The 21,869-nt window shown below is 45.5% G+C and overlaps 3 protein-coding genes across 3 annotated transcripts; 1 reads left to right on the top strand and 2 right to left on the bottom strand.

Annotated features, from left to right (window-relative positions):
• Positions 1-581: 581 nt before the first annotated feature.
• On the top strand, positions 582-1,419 carry LOC121465957 (oocyte-expressed protein homolog). Its single transcript, XM_041679370.1, has 3 exons — positions 582-744; positions 898-1,080; positions 1,340-1,419. The coding sequence occupies exons 1-3, from the start codon at positions 582-584 to the stop codon at positions 1,417-1,419; spliced, it is 426 nt and encodes a 141-aa protein (XP_041535304.1).
• A 6,719-nt stretch (positions 1,420-8,138) lies between these two features.
• On the bottom strand, positions 8,139-9,099 carry LOC121465955 (oocyte expressed protein). The gene is made up of 3 exons (XM_041679369.1): positions 8,910-9,099; positions 8,564-8,746; positions 8,139-8,264 (listed from the first exon to the last, which is right to left on the bottom strand). Exons 1-3 carry the CDS (start codon positions 9,097-9,099, stop codon positions 8,197-8,199), a joined length of 441 nt encoding a protein of 146 aa, XP_041535303.1. The 3' UTR covers positions 8,139-8,196.
• An 11,737-nt stretch (positions 9,100-20,836) lies between these two features.
• Positions 20,837-21,346, bottom strand: LOC121466204 (DNA-directed RNA polymerase III subunit RPC10-like). The gene has a single exon (XM_041679847.1). It carries the CDS (start codon positions 21,344-21,346, stop codon positions 21,020-21,022), a length of 327 nt encoding a protein of 108 aa, XP_041535781.1. The 3' UTR covers positions 20,837-21,019.
• Positions 21,347-21,869: the final 523 nt, after the last annotated feature.

The following is a 21,869-nucleotide window of genomic DNA, read 5'->3' as shown; positions in this document are numbered from 1 at the left end:
GTTAAAAATGACTTTTTTTAAACCTTACCAAGGAGACCCCTAGAGAGGAAATGGCGGTTTAGACTGAAGGAGGAAATTCACGCATACATGAATTAGGAATTTAGAAAGAAATGAAATTTGCCGAACTTGTAATGTGTTTCAATAACCACGTCTACCAGTTAGTTTAAACCATGATACAATGGCGTGAAGGATTTCTAAAGCAACAGTTTAGAGCTGGAGAAGACAGCGGACAGCGGGAGAGACATTCTACAGACCCTACTAGCCTACCCTGAGCCCATGTCTTTGAAAGTAACATGGAATTAACTAGACCACTGCAGGTGAGTTAAGTCAAGGCACTAAATCAAATTCTGAGGGTTAGCAGTATGCTGAGCAGGCCTAGGTTGTGCCAGTCTGGATACTCCACAGAGTAGTGCCCTTCCCACCCACCCCAACCCTGCCCAGGCCCTCATGGCCCCTGGCAGCCCACTGGCCTGCAAGCGCTGGCTGGGGGCGTGGTACACAAGGGGCGTGGCCGGACTGCTCATTGAAAAGCTAGGCCACCAGCCAGGATTTGCAGCTCCTTGCTCTTGCAGTGTTCGAGAATGGAGTCCCACTTTAGTGACGCCCACCACGAGCCGAAAAGACCGATGGAGGACCCTTCCTCCCAGAAGCTTCGCGCTCCACCTGTGTCCTGGCGGCCTCAGGACGAAATCTGTGAGCCTGTCGTGCTCCACATGGAGACCTGGGTGGCCGAAAGGGTTTTTGGTGAGTTTCCCCTGACAGCGGTGTGGGTTTGTTCCCTGTATGTAGTCTTGAGGGGCAGCAAGTCCTGCCGCCATTCTCCAGTCCAATCTCTCCGTCAAGTCCAGCCAAGCCCGCACCTTCCCTGTTAACACTTTCTACTCTTTACCTGTTTAGGCCGAATGCAACCCTCAGTCCCATCCGAGTGGTACGATGGCTCGATTTGGATGACCGTGGACACCGGCGACTCTGGGAACGTGGCTGAAATCACCATATATGGAGAACCCTCTCTACAGCGTCGAATGAAAAATGTGATCTTGCACTTGGAAGCAAGGCATAAAAATGAAGACTTCAAAAGAGGTAAGGGTCTTTGAAGACCTACCCGGGGAGGAAGCCATGGGAAGAGTCCCAGCTGCTGGAAACTGTAGTGTCTCTGAGGAGCCGCTTGAGGACAAAAGACACCCAGGCCCTTCACCTCACAGCCTTAAGCTCCACTTTTTCCAGATTCCAGGTCCAGGATCCCTTCTCTTTAACACCATGCTAGAGGCTCCTCCTGTTCCCAATCAAGGGAATTGGATACCATTTCCCCCCTTGACTGATAGTGTTGATTCTCTTTCAGCATGGACAATGAAAGAACTTGAGAAATTCTTGAGGACCCATTCCCCATACGCAAACCGCCCAGTAAGAGACACTTACTGACTGAGAGGCTTTCCGACCGTGGAAGTGAAGAGAAACAGTTCCTTAAAATCTCCCCATTTGTTTCCTTTCCTGCCTTTGTAGATGGATACCTGTTTGTTTTCATTTCTCCAAGTAGCAATTTGTAGAACTGTTCAAATATAGAAATGACTTTTTTTGGCCTGTTATTTTTATCACACAAAATAAAGCAAACTTAAACATCAGCCATCAGTTGATGTGAGTTGCGGGTTGTGTCCCTGCTATTTCTAACACACACTTCAGTCAGCCCAGTTTTAATGGATGCCAACGTTCCCCTGTAGCTTATCAGGCCTCACCACTGAGGCCAACCTGGAAACCATAGAGAAGAGAAAGGAGAACGGAAAGACCACCCGGTCGTTCTGGGGGAGGGGCAGTTTTTTTTAAGCCTTTGGGAGTGGTCTTGACCCTCCCTGGAGAGGTGCATCAGTTTGGCTGGCTTTCCCGGAGGCGAAGTTTGGACTGAGGCACGTCCAGGGGAGGCGGCTTGAACTGGAATTTTCCACCCAGTAATCCATTTTATTTATTTATTTTTTTAAAGATATTTATTTATTTTGTATACAATATTCTGTCTGTGTATATCCCTGTAGGCCAGAAGAGGGCACCAGACTCCATTACAAATGGTTGTGAGCCACCATGTGGTTGCTGGGAATTGAACTCAGGACCTTTGGAAAAGCAGGCAATGCTCTTAACCTCTGAGCCATCTCTCCAGCCCCCTCACCCAGTAATCCAAAATGGAAGCCAGGGACTGGGGTGAAGCCCTACCCAAAGAGGTCTTTGTGCGAATATCAATTCCCCTGGTGGTGGTGTAACTTTCAGGTGTTAGCTGTCATGTGGTTGCTGGGAATTGAACCCTGGTCTTCTCAGTGCTCATAACCACTGAGCCATCTCTCCGACCCCAGCAACCCCGTTGTAAACTCCCCGCTTCCCCAGACAGGATTTCTCTGTGTAACAGTCCTTACTGTTCTGAAATGTGCTTTGTGGACCAGGCTAGGCTCAGTGAGACCCATCTGCTTCTGCCTCCCTCTCCAGTGCAGGGAGGGATTAGAGGCATACACCATCACTGCTGGGTCCCTTTGTATTTTTCACGTGTTTTTTGTTTTGTTTTTTAAATAAGCTGTTGACTATTTCCCCCCTCCTCCCTGCCCCCTTCCTCAGCCACTACTGCCCAACTTGATTCTGTGGGTTTTCTTGTGGCCTTGGTCCTCCGTCTCCTCCAATCCGTTCCCTCTTCTGCAGGATTCCCTATTCCATAGCTTATTTAATGCCACTCTTCTCAAACTCTGGGTAGAAACTTAGTTGGGGATTTGTCTCAGATAACCTGCACATAAGACAGGTTCAGATTCATAACAGATGCAAAATTAACTGGGTGGTGGTGGTGCACGTCTTGAATCCCAGGACTTGGAAGGCTGAGACAGACACAGGTGGATCTGAGTTCGAGGCCAGCCTGGTCTACAAAATGAGTTCCTGGACACCCAGTGCTGCTATATAGAGAAATCTTATCTTGAAAAACCAAACAAAAGAAATGTTTAATTTGTAACTATTTGATTGTGGTTTTAGGTTTTTTAACTAAGACACAGTGTTGTGGTTTTTTTTTTAAAGTTTTTAATGTTTTTTATTTTCTTCCGGTGTTATTTAGTGAATTTATATTAAGTATATGTACTTTATGGAATAAATTTTAAGAACTAAAATATTTTATTTTAAATAAAGCAATGTACATTTAATCTTTGCCAGATAAATTACTGATTTATTTGCTGAACTAACTTTTAAGTGTTTAAAAAAATGTATCAGCTGGGTGGTAGTGGTGCAGGCCTTTAATCCCAGAATTTTGGAGGCAGAGGCAGGCAGATCTCTTAAGAGCAGCCTGGTCGACAAGAGCTACTTCCAGGACACGCTCCAAAGCTACAGAGAAAGACTGTCTCAAAAACAAACAAACTAAAAAATTGTATCAAGAGTTTCATTTTTGGACTTCATAGCCTTCTTAATAAACTTGTTTTCCTATATGGAGAAAACAAAATGCTTTCTTGAGACTTATTTTTGTGTCTGTTTTGTCCCATGTGCATCTGCTTCTGTTGTCCAGAAGGGGGCATCAGATCCCAAAGACCTGAAAACCATTGTGAGCCAACAAATAGGTTCTGAAACTGAAACCTTGCTCTTCTGGAGCAGCAGCAAGAGTTTGTAACTGTTGAGGTAACTGCTGAGCCATCATGCCAAGCCCTGCAGGCTGGAAACATGGCTCTGTGGCTGAGAACACCAGTTGCTCTTCCAAAGGACCCAGCTTTGATTCCCAACACCCACATGGAGGCTAATAACTGCTTATAACTCAAGTTAGAAGGGTTCTAATGCCCTTTTCTAGCCTCTCCAGGCACATGTGATACACAGACACACAAGGATGCAGGCAGAACACCGGCACACAAACAAGTCTTTATCTGACAATTCACTCACAGTTTGTGGACCTGAGTTAAGACTTAAGAACAAGCAAATCAATGCAAACTAATGGTAGAAGTACCAGAAGGTCCAGAAGTTACTGGAAAAGTAGATTTAAGAATGCTTGCTACAGGGCTGGAGAGATGGCCCAGAGGTTAAGAGCTTTGCCTGCTCTTCCAAAGGTCCTGAGTTCAATTCCCAGCAACCACATGGTGACTCACAACTATCTGTAGTGGGGTCTGGTGCCCTCTTGTGGCCTGCAGGCAGACATGTAGACAGAATAGTGTATACATAATAAATAAATAAATATTTTAAAAAAAAGAATGCTTGCTACAGCAATCTGCTTAATAAATGAAATATTTAATATTTTTTATAGAATTCACTTCCGGAAAAAAGGATGATAAGTTTCTGTGAGACAAGGCAGGTATTTCTATGCTTTTTGGTTGTTGTTTAGTTTTTTGTTGTTGTTGTTTTGTTTTGTTTTTTTGAGACAGGGTTTATGTGTGTAATAGTCTAGCTGTCCTAGAACTAGCTCTTGTAGAAGATCAGGTTGGCTAGGAACTCAAGGAAATCTGCCTGCCTTTGTCTCCCAAATGCGGGAATTAAAGGCAGGTGTCACCACTGCCCAGCAGGAGCTTCTATGCTTAGCACGGGGGATAGGGACGAAGAAACAGGCAGCCTAAAATTGGTTTAACAACAATAAAAATGCATAGGCTAAAATTTTGAGAGGTAAGAGCATGAAGACACTGCTAATAATGGAATCCTGTTTATACATATATTTGCACAGGTTACTGAAATCTGTCTTTACGTTCACCAGGCTCAGTCCTAAGGAGCATGGGTACATGCTCATACTCTCACTAGCATTTAAAGCCAGGAAAGAAATGGATAAAGTTGAAAACATAAAAGAAGCCAATGTTCGGTGTGTGTGTGTGTGTGTGTGTGTGTGTGTGTGTGTGTGTGTGTGTAAATCATCTATAAAGAGTTAGAACATGGGGGCAGGAGAGAGAGCTCAGTCGTTAAGAGCACTGACTGTTCTTCCAGAGGACCTGGGTTCAATTCCCAGCACCCACATGGCAGCTCACAACTGATCTGACACCCTCACACCAATGCACATAAAATAATAAAAAGTTAAATGAACCATAAAAAAATTTTTTATATTTATCTATTTATTATGTGTACAGCATTCCTTTCATGTGTGCCTGCAAGCCAAAAGGGGGCACCAAGTCTCATTATAGGTGGCTGTGAGCCACCATGTGGTTGCTGGCAATTGAACTCAGGACTTCTGGAAGAGCAGACAGTGCTCTTAACCACTGAGCCATCTCTCCAGCCCCCATAAAAAATAATTTTTTAAAAAAAGAGAAGACCCCACAACCAGCTAACTACAACTTTGTCTAATTCCAGAGTTCCTGCACTATTATTTCAATTGTTTTAAGACCAAGTCTCACTGTGTAGCTCTGGCTAGCCTGGAACTTGCAATGTAGACCAGGCTGGGACTGAACTCACAAGCATCTGCTTGCCTCTGCCTCCCCAGTGCAGGTTACAGCCCTGTGTCCCCAAGTCATGCCTCATGCACTTCTGTGCCAAGAATTCCACTTCCTGAAAGTGGTGAGAGCAAGGGTAGGTGTGGCAGTGCAGACTGACTGTCACAGTGGCAAAGGAAAGCAGCACGGGCCATGAACGCCGCTGCCACATCACAGACATCAGCCTGTTGTGTGAAAGAATATTCCTGGGGTGACACGGGACACAGTCAACCTACCCCGGCTGGGAACCCACAACAGACCACAGCCACTAATTGCTGTACACGAGTGCTGCCTGGTGACCCAGTGACTTTAACTGGAGTCACAGGAGTATGTGAGGGTGGCTTACAGGAGCAGTGGTGACCCAAGAGCAGCTGCAGCACTCAGCCTCCCCGACACGGGGTCAGGAGGGCTACAAGCTGGAGCTCTTATTCCTAGGCATGGCTTGACAGGTCCAAGGATCTCAGCCAGCCAGCCTCCCTCTTCCAGCTGGTGCTCAGTTTCACGAACCCTGGGAAGAGGTTGGTGAGTCTTCAGTGTCCCCAGACAAGCAAAGTCTGTTTCCCTCCTGAATGTCTCAGGAGAAGAGAACGCTGCAATGGAAGAAACATCTAGAAAACACAGGGAGAGCCAACTCTGAGGCCTGTGACCTTAGCCTGCTTAAGGTCCCTTAGCTGGTTTATTGTGATGGATGACGAAGTAGGCAGTACACCTCGTGTTTGGAAAACTCCCTGAGCCCCACACACCAGCCCCACACACCTGCTGGTCTCCAAAGTTAAAGGGCAGTGACAAGTGATTGCCCTAAATCGTGCTTTAACAGACAGCTTGTTAGAGATGCAGCCCCTGTGCCCGCGCTTGGGAATCCCGAGAAGCGGCCTAGGGCAGTTTTGAGAACTCCCAAGGTAAATCTGTGCACATCTTAAATCAGTGGTTCTCAACCTTCCTAATCCTGTGACCCTTTAATACAGTTCATGTTGTGCTGACCTCCAACCATTATATTATCTTGTTGCTACCTCATAATTAATTTTGCTACTTTTTCTTTGTTTCATTTCCTTTTTTATTTATTATGTATATAATATTCTGTCTGTGTGTCTACAGGCCAGAAGAGGGCACCAAACCTCATTACAGATGGTTGTGAGCCACCATGTGGTTGCTGGGAATTGAACTCATGACCTTTGGAAGAGCCGGCAATGCTCTTAACCACCAAGCCATCTCTCCAGCCCCCGTTTCATTTCCTTTTTGAGACATGCTTTTTCTGTAGCTTTGGGTCTGTCCTGGAACTCAGCTGGTAGACCACTCTGGCCTCTAACTCAAATCCACCTGTCTCTGCCTCCCAAGTGCTGGAATTAAAGACGTGTACCACCACTGTGGAGTGAAGTTTTGCTTCTGTGATGGATCTGAACCTATGTGATACGCAGGTTATCTGATACACCATCCCCAAAGTGGTTACTACCCAGAGTTTAAAAAGGGCCATTAAGTGAGCTAGGTAATAGGGAATCCTGCAGAAGAGGGGAAGGATTGTAGAAGACAGAGGGGTTAAGGACAAAACCCACAGAATCAAGCTGGGCTGGAATAGATGAGGAGGGGGGAAGGGAGGAGGGGTGGGGAGGAGAGGAAGGAGGAGAGTCAGCAGGTAAAAAAAAAAAAAAAACAGGTGAAAAGTACAAAGGGGCCCAGCAGTTGTGGTGTGAGCTTTTAATCACAGCAGTGGGGAGGGAGGTAGAGGCAGGTGGGTCTTTCTGGGGCTGGCCCGGTTTACAAAGCAAGTTCCAGAACAGCTAGGACTGTTACACAGAGATGTCTTGTCTGTAGGAGAGGGGTTACACTGGTGTTAATGGGGTTTGGGGTCAGAGAGATGGCTCAGTGGTTAAGAGCACTGAGAGGACCTGGGTTAGAATCCCAACAATCTCATGGCAGCTCACACCTAACTTATTCCACCACCAGGGGAACCGACTTTTTTTTTTGGTTTTTCGAGACAGGGTTTCTCTGTGGTTTTGGAGCCTATCCTGGAACTAGTTCTTGTAGACCAGGCTGGTCTCGAACTCATAGAGATCCGCCTGCCTCTGCCTCCCAAGTGCTGGGATTAAAGGCATGCGCCACCACCATCGCTGGGTGATGGCACACACCTTTAGCATGCCTTAGGAGGCAGAGGCAGGCGGGTCTCTGAGTTCAAGGCCAGCCTGGTCTACAAGAGCTAGTTCCAGGACAGCCTCCAAAGCTGCAGAGACCCTGTCTCTAAAAGCCAAAAAAAAAAAAAAAAAAAAAAAAAAGTACAAAAGAGTGGCCAGGCATGGTGGAAGATGCCTTTATCCAAGAACTTGGGAGGCAGAAACAGACACATCTTGAGTTCAAGCATGAAGAGTTAACTCTGCAATGATGTCCTTGTCCCCACCTACTGGGGTAAATATGGTGAAATAACTGCCCGAGCACAGGAGTTAGGAACCAGCCTGGAAAACACATCACCCCTACCTCAAACACCTAAAGAACCACCTTCAGCCAACCGTGTCAGCCTCAAGGGCTGACTGAAGCGTGTGTTAGAAATAGCAGGGACACAACCCAAAACTCACATCAACTGATGGCTGATGTTTAAGTTTGCTTTATTGTGTATTTAAGTTTGCTTTATTGTGTGTGATAAAAATAACAGGCCAAAAAAGTCATTTCTATATTTGAACAGTTCTACAAATTGCTACTTGGAGAAATGAAAACAAACAGGTATCCATCCACAAAGGCAGGAAAGGAAACAAATGGGGAGATTTTAAGGAACTGTTTCTCTTCACTTCCACGGTCGGAAAGCTGCTCTGCCTCTCAGTCAGCAAGTGCCTCATGCCTGGTCTCTTGAGTTTGGGGAATGGGTCTTCAAAAATTCCTCAAGTTGTTTCATCTTTGTAGCTGAAAGAGAATCAACACTATCAGTCAAGGGGGGAAATGGTATCCAATTCCCTAGATTAGAAACAGGAGCCTCTAGCATGGTGTTAAAGAGAAGGGATCCTGGACCTGGAATCTGGAAAGAGTGGCGCTTAAGGCTGAGCTGGGGGGTGATGAGCTGGGGGGTGACAGGCTTGGGTGTGTGTATGCCCTGCACTTCAAGGGTCTCCCTCTGAAAGCACCCCCAGAGACAATAAGTTCCAGCAGCTGGGACTCTTCCCGTGGCTTCCTCCCCGGGTAGGTCTTCAAAGAAAGACCCTTACCTCTTTGGACATGTTCTTCTTTATGGCAAGCTGCCAGGTGCAAAATAATATTTCTCATTCGACTCTTCACAGAGGGTCGTCCATAGATGGTGATTTCAGCTACGTTCCCAGGGTCGACAATGTCCACTCTCAGCAAAGCCTGGCTTAACCACTCTATTTCTGGGATTAAGACTTGACTGGGGCCTGAACATGTAAAGAGATTGAAGCAGTAAGTAGAAAGGCTTCAGGTGGGAAGGGGCGGGCTCGGCTGGGCTTGATGGTCAGATAGGACTGGGGGATGGGGTAAGGACTTGCTGCCCCTCAAGAATACGGGAAGCCAACCCACACCCTGTAATGAGGAGCTCACCAAAGATCATTTCTGCTACCCAGGCCTCCATGTAGAACACGAGAGGATCCCTGAGTTCGTGCGCCGGGAACCACCAGGGCCGCACGCGAAGCCGCGGGGACACAGGTGGAGCGCTGAGCCGCTTCAGCGAGGAAGAGTATGGCGTCGGTCCATTCGCCTGGTCGTCAGTATCTGTAACATGAGGACCCATAGTGGAACTCTCAGCCTGCAAGCAGGAGCTGCAGGGCCTGGCCGGCAGCTGCACTTTTCAATGAGCGGTCCGGCCACGCCCCTTGTTACCACGCCCCTAGCCAGCCCTTGCAGGCCAGTAGGCGCCCCGGGGCCACGGGGTCCTGGGCGGGGTTGCGAGTGGGTGGGAAGGGATACTCTGTAGAGTATCGAGACTGTCACATCCTAGGCCTGTCCACCGTACTGCTTGCCAACCCTGATAATTTGATTTGGTGACTTGACTTAACTCACCTGCAGTGGTCTAGTTAATTCCGTGTTACTTTCAAAGACTTGGGCTCAGGGTAGGCTAGTAGGGTCTGTAGAATGTCTCTCCCGCTGTCCGCTGTCTTCTCCAGCTCTAAACTGTTGCTTTAGAAATCCTTCACGCCATTGTATCATGGTTTAAACTAACTGGTAGACGTGGTTATTGAAACACATTACAAGTTCGGCAAATTTCATTTCTTTCTAAATTCCTAATTCATGTATGCGTGAATTTCCTCCTTCAGTCTAAACCGCCATTTCCTCTCTAGGGGTCTCCTTGGTAAGGTTTAAAAAAAGTCATTTTTAACCTTAATACAACGATACCTGTGGAGGTTTGCATGTTTCACTGGTTCCTAGGGGAATCCTCTGTCCAGAGCTCCACTCTGCCCATCAGCAGTGCTGACATGTCTAACAGACCACTGGAAACTTGGGACAACTGGGTCCCTATTGGGCATGAGGTAGAGATGACATTGATGCTCCCACTGGTCCATACATTCGCCTGAGCTCTTCTCCTGAGACGTCCCCAGCTAAAGCTACTTTACAAATGCACACCCAGTCCGTATCACCCACACCTTGTCTCTGTGTTTTCAGACACCCACAGGGAGCTGGAGCTAGCTAGCCACTGTGTGTGTTGTTTGTGGGTATTAATTTTGTGAAGACGTGAGGAAGATAAGAGCCCTGGTCATTCTCATCTGGACGACAGCTGATTCATGATGTCCTTTATGTTGAAGGCAGCGCTGTTGGAATCACGGGTTCCCAAGTACACATCACTGCACATCCCTGGCAGAGCCCTGGGATCCCAAGTACACATCACTGCACATCCCTGGCAGAGCCCGTGGCAGCCTCCAAAGAATTAAAATGTCTTTCCTGTTTACCAGGCACAGCTGAGTCAGCTGACCACTGTTTTACCTCATGTGTCTTGGTTTGAGTTTGATTAAGAGGATGGTGGAGGTCATATGACTATTTCTCCCTCATTTTCTTTGTAGCCTAATATATGTTTTTTAAACCCTTGGTACCTGACTCAAACCCGAATTACAACCAAGACTTCTAGCAGTTATCCCCAGAAGGATCCAGTCTGAATGGGTTTCAGTTCAGGCAACAGATTACCTGAGAGATTCATCGTTCTGTTTTCTCTAAATTTTATTTTCATACTCGTACCACACACACACACACACACACACACACACACACACATACACACACACATTCACTCACTCACACGGTTTCTTTGTCTTGCCTGGCTGTTCTGGAACTCGCTTTGGAGACTAGGCTGGCCTCCTACTCAGAGATCTGCCGGCCTCTGCCCTGAGTGCTGGGATTAATTTGTAATTATTGCTTTTTATCTAATTTATTTTGTGGACATTAATGTTTTGCCTGCAAGTGTGTTAGTATGAGGATGTTGGTTCCCCTGGAACAGGAGTTACAGCCAGTCGTAAAACACCATATGGGTCCTGGGAATTGAACCTGGGTCCTTTGGGAGAGCAGGTAGTGTTGGTTTTTTTTTTTTCATTTTTTTTTATTAAAATTTAATGGATAAAAACAGTGCATTCACAGGAACCTTGTCACATTTCAACCTGTAGTGTTCAACTATCAAGGGACAACTATCTTTTCAAGAGTTTGTCTCCCCTCTGGTGACAACATCTGAAACTCACCCAGCATTTTCCTCCTCTCCCTTGTTTCTCTCCTCTACCAAGAACCAATCATGGCCTGAGAAGGCTCACCGGGTAAAAGTGCTTCCCATTGCAGACCTGATGACCTCAGTGCTAAATGCAATCCCATGACGTGTGATGAAGGAAGAGAAGTGTCTCCTGACCTCCACACCCGCAACTATAGTCAGTCTGTCTGTCTGTCTGCCTACCTGTGTCTACCTGTCTCTCTGTGTGTCTCTATCTCTCTGTCACATATACAAACACACAAATTTTTAAAAAATTGGTTAAAAACTGCACAAAATCATATCGAGGCACAGAGGCATTAGCCTGTAATCCCAGCTGCTGGGGAAGGGGGGTAAAGGGTGAAAATAATAAATTCAAGGGTAGCCTGGACACCCTGACAAGACAACATCAAAATCACACAGGGCCGATGCTGTGAGCTCAGTGCGGACACCTTCACAGAAGCTCAAGGCCCTGAACCCAGTCCCTAGTGCTGGATCTGGAAGACAGAGACGGAAAGAGGGGAGAAGGAAGAGGCGAGGGGGAAAGGAGGGAAGGAGGGAAGAATGGAGCCAGGGCGAGGGAGGGAGAGATGGAGGCTAACATTAATGATCTGATTACTAAAATGAACATGGGAACAGTTTTAAACATTTTAGAATTCTACAATTGTTAATCCAGTTCCTTATGAATATGTCAGTTGTTTCTGAGATTCTAAGGAAACAGGTATCTTCAAGTACAAGTTTGAAAGGTTAGGTAATTGTGACTCAGGGGGTAACTGAGCAGGAATCCAAGGTCAGCCTCTGCTTTGTACCAAGTTTAAGGCCAGCCTAGACTGCATAAGACCCTCTCAGATATAAAATAAATAAATATTTTCTTTTTTAAAATATTTATTTATTATGTATACAAGATTCTGTCTGCATGTATGCCTGCAGGCCAGAAGAGGGCACCAGACCTCATTACAGATGGTTGTGAGCCACCATGTGGTTGCTAGGAATTGAACTTGGGACTTTTAGAAGAGCAGGCAATGCTCTTAACCACTGAGCCATCTCTCCAGCCCCTAAATGTATTCTTAAAACTCCCAACACTTTCTGAGGTGTGATGTCTCTGTGATGCAGGGCTGTGATTCGAGCCACTTGGATGTGCTGAGCCAGAGAGGCTGCAGAGTTAGTCAAGGCTAGCCCGGATGACTCCCTAGGACAGTTTCTAGGATGACATGGATGTGTGTGTGGCTCGATGGTCCATCATTGGCTAGGCATGGGGTTTAATCACAAAACTTCTTTCAGATGTAAGGCATAGAAGTTAAAAAAAAAATACACCTGTTGCCTGGTGTGTTGATCCACGGCTGTAACCCAGGGTACAGGATGCTGAGATAGGCATGCTGACAGGGATCGGCCCGGACAGCCTAGCAAGTTCCAGGCCAATCTGGGCGACACAGAAAGAACTTGCCTTGAAAAAAGATAAATAAATACATAAAAGAGAATGTGGGGTACAGCACTCACACCCATAATGCTAGCCATGACGTGTTGTCTGGAGGAGCACAAATTCAGAGTCGTCCTCAGCTGTACAACCTTGGGGACAACCTGGGATGGGAGCAAGGCAGTATGGAGTCTGAGCTAAATGTCAGAGTTAAGACCACCTGTGGGTTTTCGCTCACCATCTGAGGCAAAACAGAGCCTAAAAGGTTCTGAATGAAGTCCCAGGTAGAAATAAGGGCAAAACAGCTCAGTGAAATTGTCCCTTAAAGTATAGATGTGAGATTTCTCAGGCATGCTATAGAAGGAGACCTCTCCCAGCTCACAGTCCAGGAAAACGCCAATGACTCTGGGTGTTGTGGCCTTCAGCTGAGAGTTTGGGTCAGCAGCTCCTGAGACATCAAAGCAGTCGCCCTGCCAGAAGATCCTCCAGCATCCCTGAGGGGCAGAGGAGGACTGCCTTGCCCCAGGGGACAGATTGGCTTGGCAGATACCAATCACCCACTCGGGCTCCTTTCCCACCTTCACCTCCCAGAAATGTCTCCCAGAATTAAAATTCGGAGTCCCCAACACAATAGGGCTATTGCTAAACCTTTTTTTTTTTTTTTTTTTTTTTTTTTTGGTTTTTCGAGACAGGGTTTCTCTGTGGCTTTGGAGCCTGTCCTGGAACTAGCTCGGTAGAACAGGCTGGTCTCAAACTCACAGAGATCCGCCTGCCTCCGCCTCCCGAGTGCTGGGATTAAAGGCGTGCGCCACCATCACCCGGCTTGCTAAACCTTTTTGAGGAACCCGGAGAACCTTGTATTTTCTTTAACAATGTGACACATTTTCTATCCTCAGACACAAGCAGGTTTGGATGTGCTGTTTCTGGGTTTAGTGTTACCTGAACTGTTAATAGCTGTATAAGTTTCTGCAGAGCTGCATTTGTTTAACTCTGTGAAGCTGTGTTACTTTGCCTGTCTAAAACACCTGATTGTCTAATAAAGAGCTGAACAGCTGGTAGCAAGGCAGGAGAAAAGATAGGCAGGGTTGGCAGGCAGTGAGAAAGGAGAGGAAGACTCCAGGGGCCAGTCACCAGTTACACAGGAAGCCACGGAGAAAGAAGTAAAGAAAAGATATATAGTCTCGAAAAACCAAAAAAAAAAAAAAAGAAAAGAAAAGATATATAAAAATAGAGAAAGGTGTCCTGCCGGGCGGTGGTGGCACACGCCTTTAATCCCAGCATTCGGGAGGCAGAGGCAGGCAGATCTCTGTGAGTTCGAGACCAGCCTGGTCTACAAGAGCTAGTTCCGGGACAGGCACCAAAGCTACAGAGAAACCCTGTCTCGAAAAGAACCAAAAAAAAAAAAAAAAATAGAGAAAGGTAAAAGCCCAAAGGCAAAAGGTAGATGGGCTAATTTAAGATGGGTAGATGTTGGGACCATTTGGAGTCCTGGCCTCCAGCTGCTCTTCCCTGCTAGAGATCTTTACTTTCCTTCTGATTTGAGTTACTAAAGGCTGTGTCAGAGTTGTTTACCAGCTCTGCTTCAAGAGCATGTGTTGCCTTGGCCTTGAGGATCAGAGGATGAGGTTTTCACCAGTTCGCCCACCTGACCGTGTTGGGTATATAAGCCTCTGTGGTGCTATTGAATAAAGGGCTTCTTACCAGTGACTAGAGGTCCGTGTCTCTGCCTGTCTCTGTGTATCTTTGTATGTTTCAACCTCCAGCCCCTTGCCCAAAGCTCGTGAACTGTATGGTAGCGCATAGAGCACAGACAGGTAGATTAACTAATTAAAGAAAAGCTGGCTAGAAGCAAGGCAAGCTAAGGCCGGGCATTTATAAGAAAGAAAATGCTTCCTGGGAGCTGATTGGCCCCAGAGAGCCAAAAGAGTAAAAACAAGCAACAGTTGTGTTGTGTGGTTTAGCTCTCCAAACCATGCCTCAGATCTCTGTCACAAAGTTGAGCTACAGACTTCCCTATGTCTTGTCCAAAAACAACATATAGAGGCCCTCATATTACTGATGTACTCATCATGTAATATGGTGGGTTTTCAGAGGTTTCAGGCTACTGAACATTTTAATACATAATGCTGATTGGCCAAAGTTTCTGGATCCAATTCATTTTTTGTTGCTGTTTTTGTGAGACAGGGTTTCTCTGTGTAGCTTTGGCCTGTCCTAGTCCTGCCCTGCTTTATAGACCAGGCTGGCCTTAAACTCCCAGAGATCCTCCTGTCTCTGCCTCTCAAGTGCTGGGATTAAAGGCGTGTGCCACCACCGCCCGGCCATCTCATTCAAACCAATGTCTCCTGACGTGGGCAGTCCATTGGAACACTGTACAGAAAAAGTTGGCCTTCGTTTAGGAGTAAATACAGAGTACGCTCAAGCCAGCACAGGCATCATGTTTAAAGTTTCATATGACTCTGTCCAGGTAAACGTCTAAATGAAGTTAAAATGGCTGCTTATATGCCAAGCAGGCATATGTCATAGAAAACCAAAGGCCTGAGAATTTGGAGCCCATGGCTTTAGTGAGTCTGTGGCCTGTGATAAGCTATGAGAGCCGATAGCTAGCCTTCTTGAGCACTTACCCTGCGTCCTTCACATTAGTCACATCGTTCATCAGTGGCACGGACACACTTCTGTTGATGTGCATTTCCTAGGTGGAATAAGAGAGGCAGACATGAATGTACCCTAGTTCATGTGGGGACACATGCATGTATCCCTCAATGATGAGATCTAAACTGCTAACCTGCGCTCCTCAGTGATCTGTGGGGTCATTAGTCACCGCACAAGAGTTCATATATGCACATGCCTAGATGTCTACAGGTCTATGGGGATACTATACATTATCTGCTTTGTAAGGTACAGCCTCTAGCCAAAGTCCAGGGCAATTACTGCTGCCTGACTTTTGGAGTTCATCAGCCATTATGTGGCAAGCACACAGTCGGTTCACAAATGCTGATAGATGGGCATACCTGGTGGTCCAGCCAAACTTGATGAGTGCTGGATCTCTCGCACAGGGACTAACGCTGCTTAGAAATGGGGATCTGGGGCTGGAGAGATGGCTCAGCGGTTAGGAGCATTGCCTGCTCTTCCAAAGGTCCTGAGTTCAATTCCCAGCAACCACATGGTGGCTCACAACCTATAATGAGATCTGGTGCCCTCTTCTGGCCTGCAGGCATACACGTAGAAAGAATATTGTATACATAATAAATAAATATTAAAAAAAAAAAGAAATGGGGATCTGTGCTTGCCTTTAATAGGGAGGCAGAGGCAGCAGATCTTTGTGAGTTCAAGGTCAATTTAGTCTACCGCGGTGAGTTCTGGGACTTCTCAAGCCACGAAGAAGGAAAAGAAAGAAGGAGGAGGAAGAAGGAGGAAGAGGAAGGATGAGGAAGAAGAAATAGAAGAAGCTAACAAAGAAGAAAGAAGGAAGGAATTGGGGTTGTAGAGTTGGCTAAGTGGTTAAGATCACATATAACTCTTGAATAGGACTAGAGTCCCCCCCCCCCCCGCCCATATCCATGCTGAGTGCTCACAACAGCCTTTGACTCCAGTTCCATGGGATCCAATACCTTCTTCTGGCTTTTGAAGGTTCCCACACATCCACACAGGCTCACATGCATACACATAAAAAATTAACTTTAAAAAGCCTAAATGGGGTAATTAATCCTTTAGTGATATTTGATGGCACTGTAAATTTGCGTCCTAGAGTTGGAAAGTTGCATACAAGAATTCAGAGGATCACCCCAATTTTAGCCTGACCCATCACTCCCTAGCAGCACTCATGTAGAACTGGGATAAAGACCACCAGTGGTCAACAGAGGCCAGACACCCATCCTGCCCTATCTCATTGTTTTTTTTTTTTTGTTTTGTTTTGTTTTTTTTTTTTTTGGTTTTTCGAGACAGGGTTTCTCTGTGGTTTTGGAGCCTGTCCTGGAACTAGCTCTTGTAGACCAGGCTGGTCTCGAACTCACAGAGATCCGCCTGCCTCTGCCTCCCAAGTGCTGGGATTAAAGGCGTGCGCCACCACCGCCCGGCTGCCCTATCTCATTGTGAGGATGGCACCAGGGGCTGGAGAGATGGTTCAGCAGTTAAGAGCACTGGCTGCTCTTCCAGAGGACCTGAGTTCAATTCCCAGCAACCACTTGGTGGCTCACAACCATCTGTAATGAGATCTGGTGCCCTCTTCTGGCATGTAGGCATACATGCAGGCAAACTACATACATAATAAACAAATCTTTTTTAAAAATACATGGCACAGTAAAGAAAGAGCAGGAGAAACAAATGACAGAGTGGCTTCGGAGACCTGCTTCGGAGGTAGGGAAGTGGGGAGGATGGGGCATGGGGTGGGGACACAGGCAGTTTCTGAGGGTGAAATGGGATGGCGGCCAGCATTTGATTGAAAAAAACAAAAGAGTTAGGAAAAAAAAAAAGGCCTGGGGAGATGGCCCAGTGGTTAAGAGCACTGGCTGCTCTTGTAGAGGACGTGGCTTTGGCTCCACACGGCAGTTCCTATCTGTCTGTAGCTCTAGTTTCATCCAGTTCTGGGAATTTGGTATCCTCTGCTGGCCTCTATGGTTGCTGCACATAGACTTCCATATGTGCAGGCAAAACACTCATACACATAAAATAAAAATAAATATATATTTATGGGGGTTAGAGAGATGTTTCAGTGGTTAAGAGCACTGCCTGCTCATCCAAGGGTCCTGAGTTCAAATCCCAGCAACTTATGGTGGCTCACAACCATCTGTAAAGAGATCTGGTGCCCTCTTCTGGCCCGCAGGCATACATGCAGGCAGAACATTGTATACATAATAAATAAATAAATCTTAAAAACAAAAAGAAAAGAGTACACCTTTTACACTTTATAGTTACACGTAGGATTTAAACGTGAGATAAGGGGGCATGTGAACTGGGGTATGGCTTGAGGTCAGGGGTTGAAGTCAGGAATCTAGCATTGACCTTGACGATAGGCACCAGTGTTCCCCGTAGGGCCACAAGTTCCTTTTGCTGGGGAAAATGAAGGACTGCTTTATCAAACAGGAACTTCCCACAAGCCTCCAGGGAATGGAGACCCTACCCAAATGCCTAACCTTGGAAAAAGGACTTCTGGGGAACAGACAGTGTACTACAGTTTCTTAGTCTTACTGAATGGGCCAGTTCCTTTCACAATTCTCCCAAAAGGGAAGGTCCTGGTGTCTTAACTCTTTTCCCATTATACTGTACCATTCTGATTTCTCTGTATTTATTAACTGAACTCTTGCTTTTATTGGCCTCGGGCTCTGATCTGAATCGTGGGTATTTTATCCTTGGGATCAGGTGTGTCTAGCAAATCTCCAACTTTCCTGTTCTTGGTGTAATTAGGAGGATGTTGGGTCCAGGGGGAGGGGGGGGTCATGCAAAGATGGGGGACAGACCACCAAAGTCTAACAAACCAGAAGCAAACTTTATTCCAGAAACCAGATTCCAGAAAAACCAGAAGCAAACTTAAAAATAAATAAATAAACCATCACGGGGGCACAGAAGATTATCAGCTAGCTGAGACCACAGCCAGAGATGGTGTTTGTTAGGCTGTGGCCCCAAAGGGCCGGTTTCTGAACCCTTCTTGTTATAGTAGGGGCACCAAGCATTAGGCGTGAACAAAGGAATTTTTACGATCTTGCCCCAACCGGGTTAGTCAATGGAGACCCTAAGTGGGCAGTGGGTTCTAACATCAAATGCGTAACTAGGCGGCTATCATGAAATGTTTTAATAAAGGAGATTACAGCGAATGTCACTAATTGTAAGGAAACATGTTTGTTGTTTTTTTTTATATTTTTTATTGATATTATTGAACTTCACATTTTTCTCTGCTCCCCTCCCTGCCTCTTCCCTCCCCCCTTCAATCCTCCCCCAAGGTCCCCATGCTCCCAATTTACTCAGGAAATCTGGTCTTTTTATACTTTCTACTTCCTATGTAGATTAGATCTATGTAAATCTCTCTTAGTGTCCGTATTGTTGTCTAAGTTCTCTGGGACTGTGGTTTGTAGGATGGCTTTCTTTGCTTTATGTTTAAAAACCACCTATGAGTTAGTACATGTGATAATTGTCTTTCTCTGTCTGTTAAGTATGCTTTCTTTTTTCCATTTGATATTTTTTGCTTGTTTATCAAAGATCGGGTGTTCAAAGATGTGTGGCTTGATATCCAGGTCTTCTATTCGGTCCCATTGGTCCTCTTGTCTGTTCTTATGCCAATACCAGTCTGTTTTCAGTACTGTAGCTCTGTAGTTGAGTTTGAAGTCAGGGATTGTGATGCCTCCAGAAGTTCTTTTATTGTACAGGATTGTTTTGGCTATTCTGGGTTTTTTATTTTTCAAATGAAGTTGAGTACCATTCTTTTGAAGTCTTGAAGAATTTTGCTGGGATTTTGATGGGCATTACGTTGAATTTGCAGATTGCTTTCAGTAAGATTGCCATTTTTACTATATTAATTCTGCCTAACCAAGAGCATGGGAGGTCTTTCCACTTTCTGGTGTCTTCTTCAATTTCTTTCTTCAAAGATTTAAAGTTCTTGTCATACAAGTCTTCCAGTTGTTTGCTTACAGTTACTCTGAGATATTTTATGCTATTTGTGGCTATTGTGAAGGGTGTTGTTTCTCTGATTTCTTCCCCAGCCCTGTTATCATCTGTGTACAGGAGGGCTACTGATTTTTTTGAGTTAATCTTGTATCCTGATTCATTGCTGAAAGTGTTTATGAGTTGTAGAAGTTCCTTGGTAGACTTTTTGGGTTCATTTATGTAAACTATCATATCATCAGCAAACAGTGAGAGTTTGACTTCTTCTTTTCCAATTTGTATCCCCTTGATCTCCCTTTGGTGTCTCATTGCTCTGGCTAGGACCTCAATGACTATATTGAATAGATATGGAGAGAGTGGACAACCTTGTCTTGTTCCTGATTTCAGTAGAATCGCTGGGAGTAAGAAAACATGTTTTTAGCAATTAGTCAGAAAAAGGGACTGCTAATAATATCAGAGGGTTAATAAATTAGAATAATTGGTTCTTAGGCTGGGAACTTAGAAGATAGCAAAAAGCTTCTCACACAATCTCAAGATAAAACTCAGATACAGATTGCCTTACTTTACAATCTTCATTTTTCAGTTAAACTAATGTTTGTGCTTAACCTATTGCCTTCCTTGGTACTTTTAGGTGATGTTTACTGAAGCCCTGTGCCTTCCCTTTGAGACTGTCAGTTTCACATATTAGGGATAATGTGTAACTCAGAGGCCATATATCCTAAAAGTTGATTCAGCTCCTATCTGTAGGCTAGCTCTAAGTTTGCAGAGAGATGCTTTGGCCTTGTAAACAGAGCTGTGGGTTGTAAAGCGAAATAGCCCACTATTACTAGTTAATCCTTAAGCTGCTGAGAAAGCTGCTGACAGTCTTTTCTCATTCTCCTAGACTTACAACTTTATATTTCTTTATTTCTACATTTTTATTTTTGGAATCTACATTTTTATATTCTTATTCTTGGACTCTTCAGAGGGTACATTGGAATTCCTGGTTCTGCAGTGGTGGGGATTTTTACCAAAGAATTATTTTGTTTAGAAAGGCTACCTTGTACACATTTTTGTTTACTTATGAAAAAGAGGGCATAGAACGCAACCCACTCATCCCTGATGCCAGTGTGCTACGGAGGCTTTTCCTCATTGCACTAGGGGTAATTTTCACTCAAAAGGTGATGTATCGCCGGGCGGTGGTGGCACACGCCTTTAATCCCATCACTTGGGAGGCAGAGGCAGGCAGATCTCTGTGAGTTCGAGACCATCCTGGTCTACAAGAGCTAGTTCCAGGACAGGCTCCAAAACCACAGAGAAACCCTGTCTCGAAAAAACCAAAAAAAAAAAAAAAAGTGACGTATCTACTGCAAGTTTCTCTTTTTATGAAAGTGTCACCTCAGCTATCTTCCACAGGGGTCTTCTATCCTTTATGGAGTTTTAGCATGTTCTCTCAAAGCAATGTAACAGACACTTCATATGGCCAATATGACAGTTTTGAGGGACTGAGATATTTGAAGAATGAGCCTCAGCGAAAATACTTGGGCTATGGAGGCCTTCCTTTATGAGGGATTAATCTCCCAAGATCAGGTTATTATGAAAATTCTCTGGCATGTTATGACATAACTTAGGTAACCCTCACTCTAAGCCTGATAGATAAGGTTGCCTGGCCTGGTCATTAAACCAGAGAACATGTAAAAAAAAAATAAGTAATTTATTTACCAAAGACCTAGCTCCAAGTCTTTTGGGATAGCAAGACACAATACACTAATTCTGAGTCTTTGACTTGACAACTGTTCTTTTTTCGTTTTTTTTTTTTTTTTTAATATCCTCATGTGTATTTATTTCCCAAGGACTCGAGGCCCCTGTGCATTAAGGTCTTTATCTGCTGACCTGCAGATGACCTGTTTCACCCTGGTCCTCCACCACTGAAGAGTTAGCTTCCTATCACACAGCAAAGACCTTCAGCACACAACATTCAGAGCTACAGCTGGGTAAGTCCTGCCCTTAGTCTCTCCAGCGATGTCCGCACTGAGCATCGCAGCACTTGTAGAAGGTGGTCATTGGCTCATCTGCGGAACGGGTCTGAAGCTGCATGAAATAGGCACGGGGATGTTCACATTTTGGACATGGCTCTGCAGTGGAGTCCACGTTCTCCCAGGCAGCTGCTCCCCTAAGCACATCATCCACCTCTTTCAGCTTTGGATACTTTCGGTTTGTTACCTTGCCTGTGATATTATGCACGTAGGGGCAAGTGTTGCAGGCGAAGCTATGGCAACGCTGTCCTTCCTCCACAATCAGTCCGTTTCCGCAGCTCGGACAGAAAAGCAGCATTGCTCCAGCTTCAGCGTAAAGGTTCTCAATGACTGGCGCTTCCACCACCGCAGACACCCCTTTCGTTTTGTTTTGTTTGAGACCGGGTCTCACTATGTAGTCTTGGCTGGCATGAAACTTGCTATGTAGACCAGGCTGGCCTCTCACTCAAAGAGATGTCCCTTATTTTGCCATATAAGTGCTGAGGATAAAAGATGCACCATCACACTCAGAAGCTTAGCCAGTCTTGCCCATCATAGTCACCAGAAACCTGAGTGAACAAGCAAAGCAAAGACCTTTGCAAACTATGACCTGGCCCAGATTGTTTCCTTTTCACCAAATTGCAGGACCCATCAGCAAAGAGGAGGTACAGTATGGATTCCGGAATCACTTTCTAGTAACACTCATTAGATAAGGTTGTGTAAATTTGATCTGGTTGTCGTCTTACTGTGCTCTGAGCCACTCCTGGGAATGAAGACTAGAATTTTTTTTTCCTAAGTAGTTAATTATGCCCATGAGCCTACAGCCCCTGCACTGAGCTGCA

The sequence above is a fragment of the Microtus oregoni genome, unplaced genomic scaffold (assembly GCF_018167655.1).
Source record: "Microtus oregoni isolate MIOR12 unplaced genomic scaffold, Mior012 000032F_ref0000030, whole genome shotgun sequence".
NCBI lineage: Eukaryota > Metazoa > Chordata > Mammalia > Rodentia > Cricetidae > Microtus > Microtus oregoni.
Note: the sequence above shows the minus strand (reverse complement) of the source record. Positions and strands in the feature narration are given on the sequence as shown.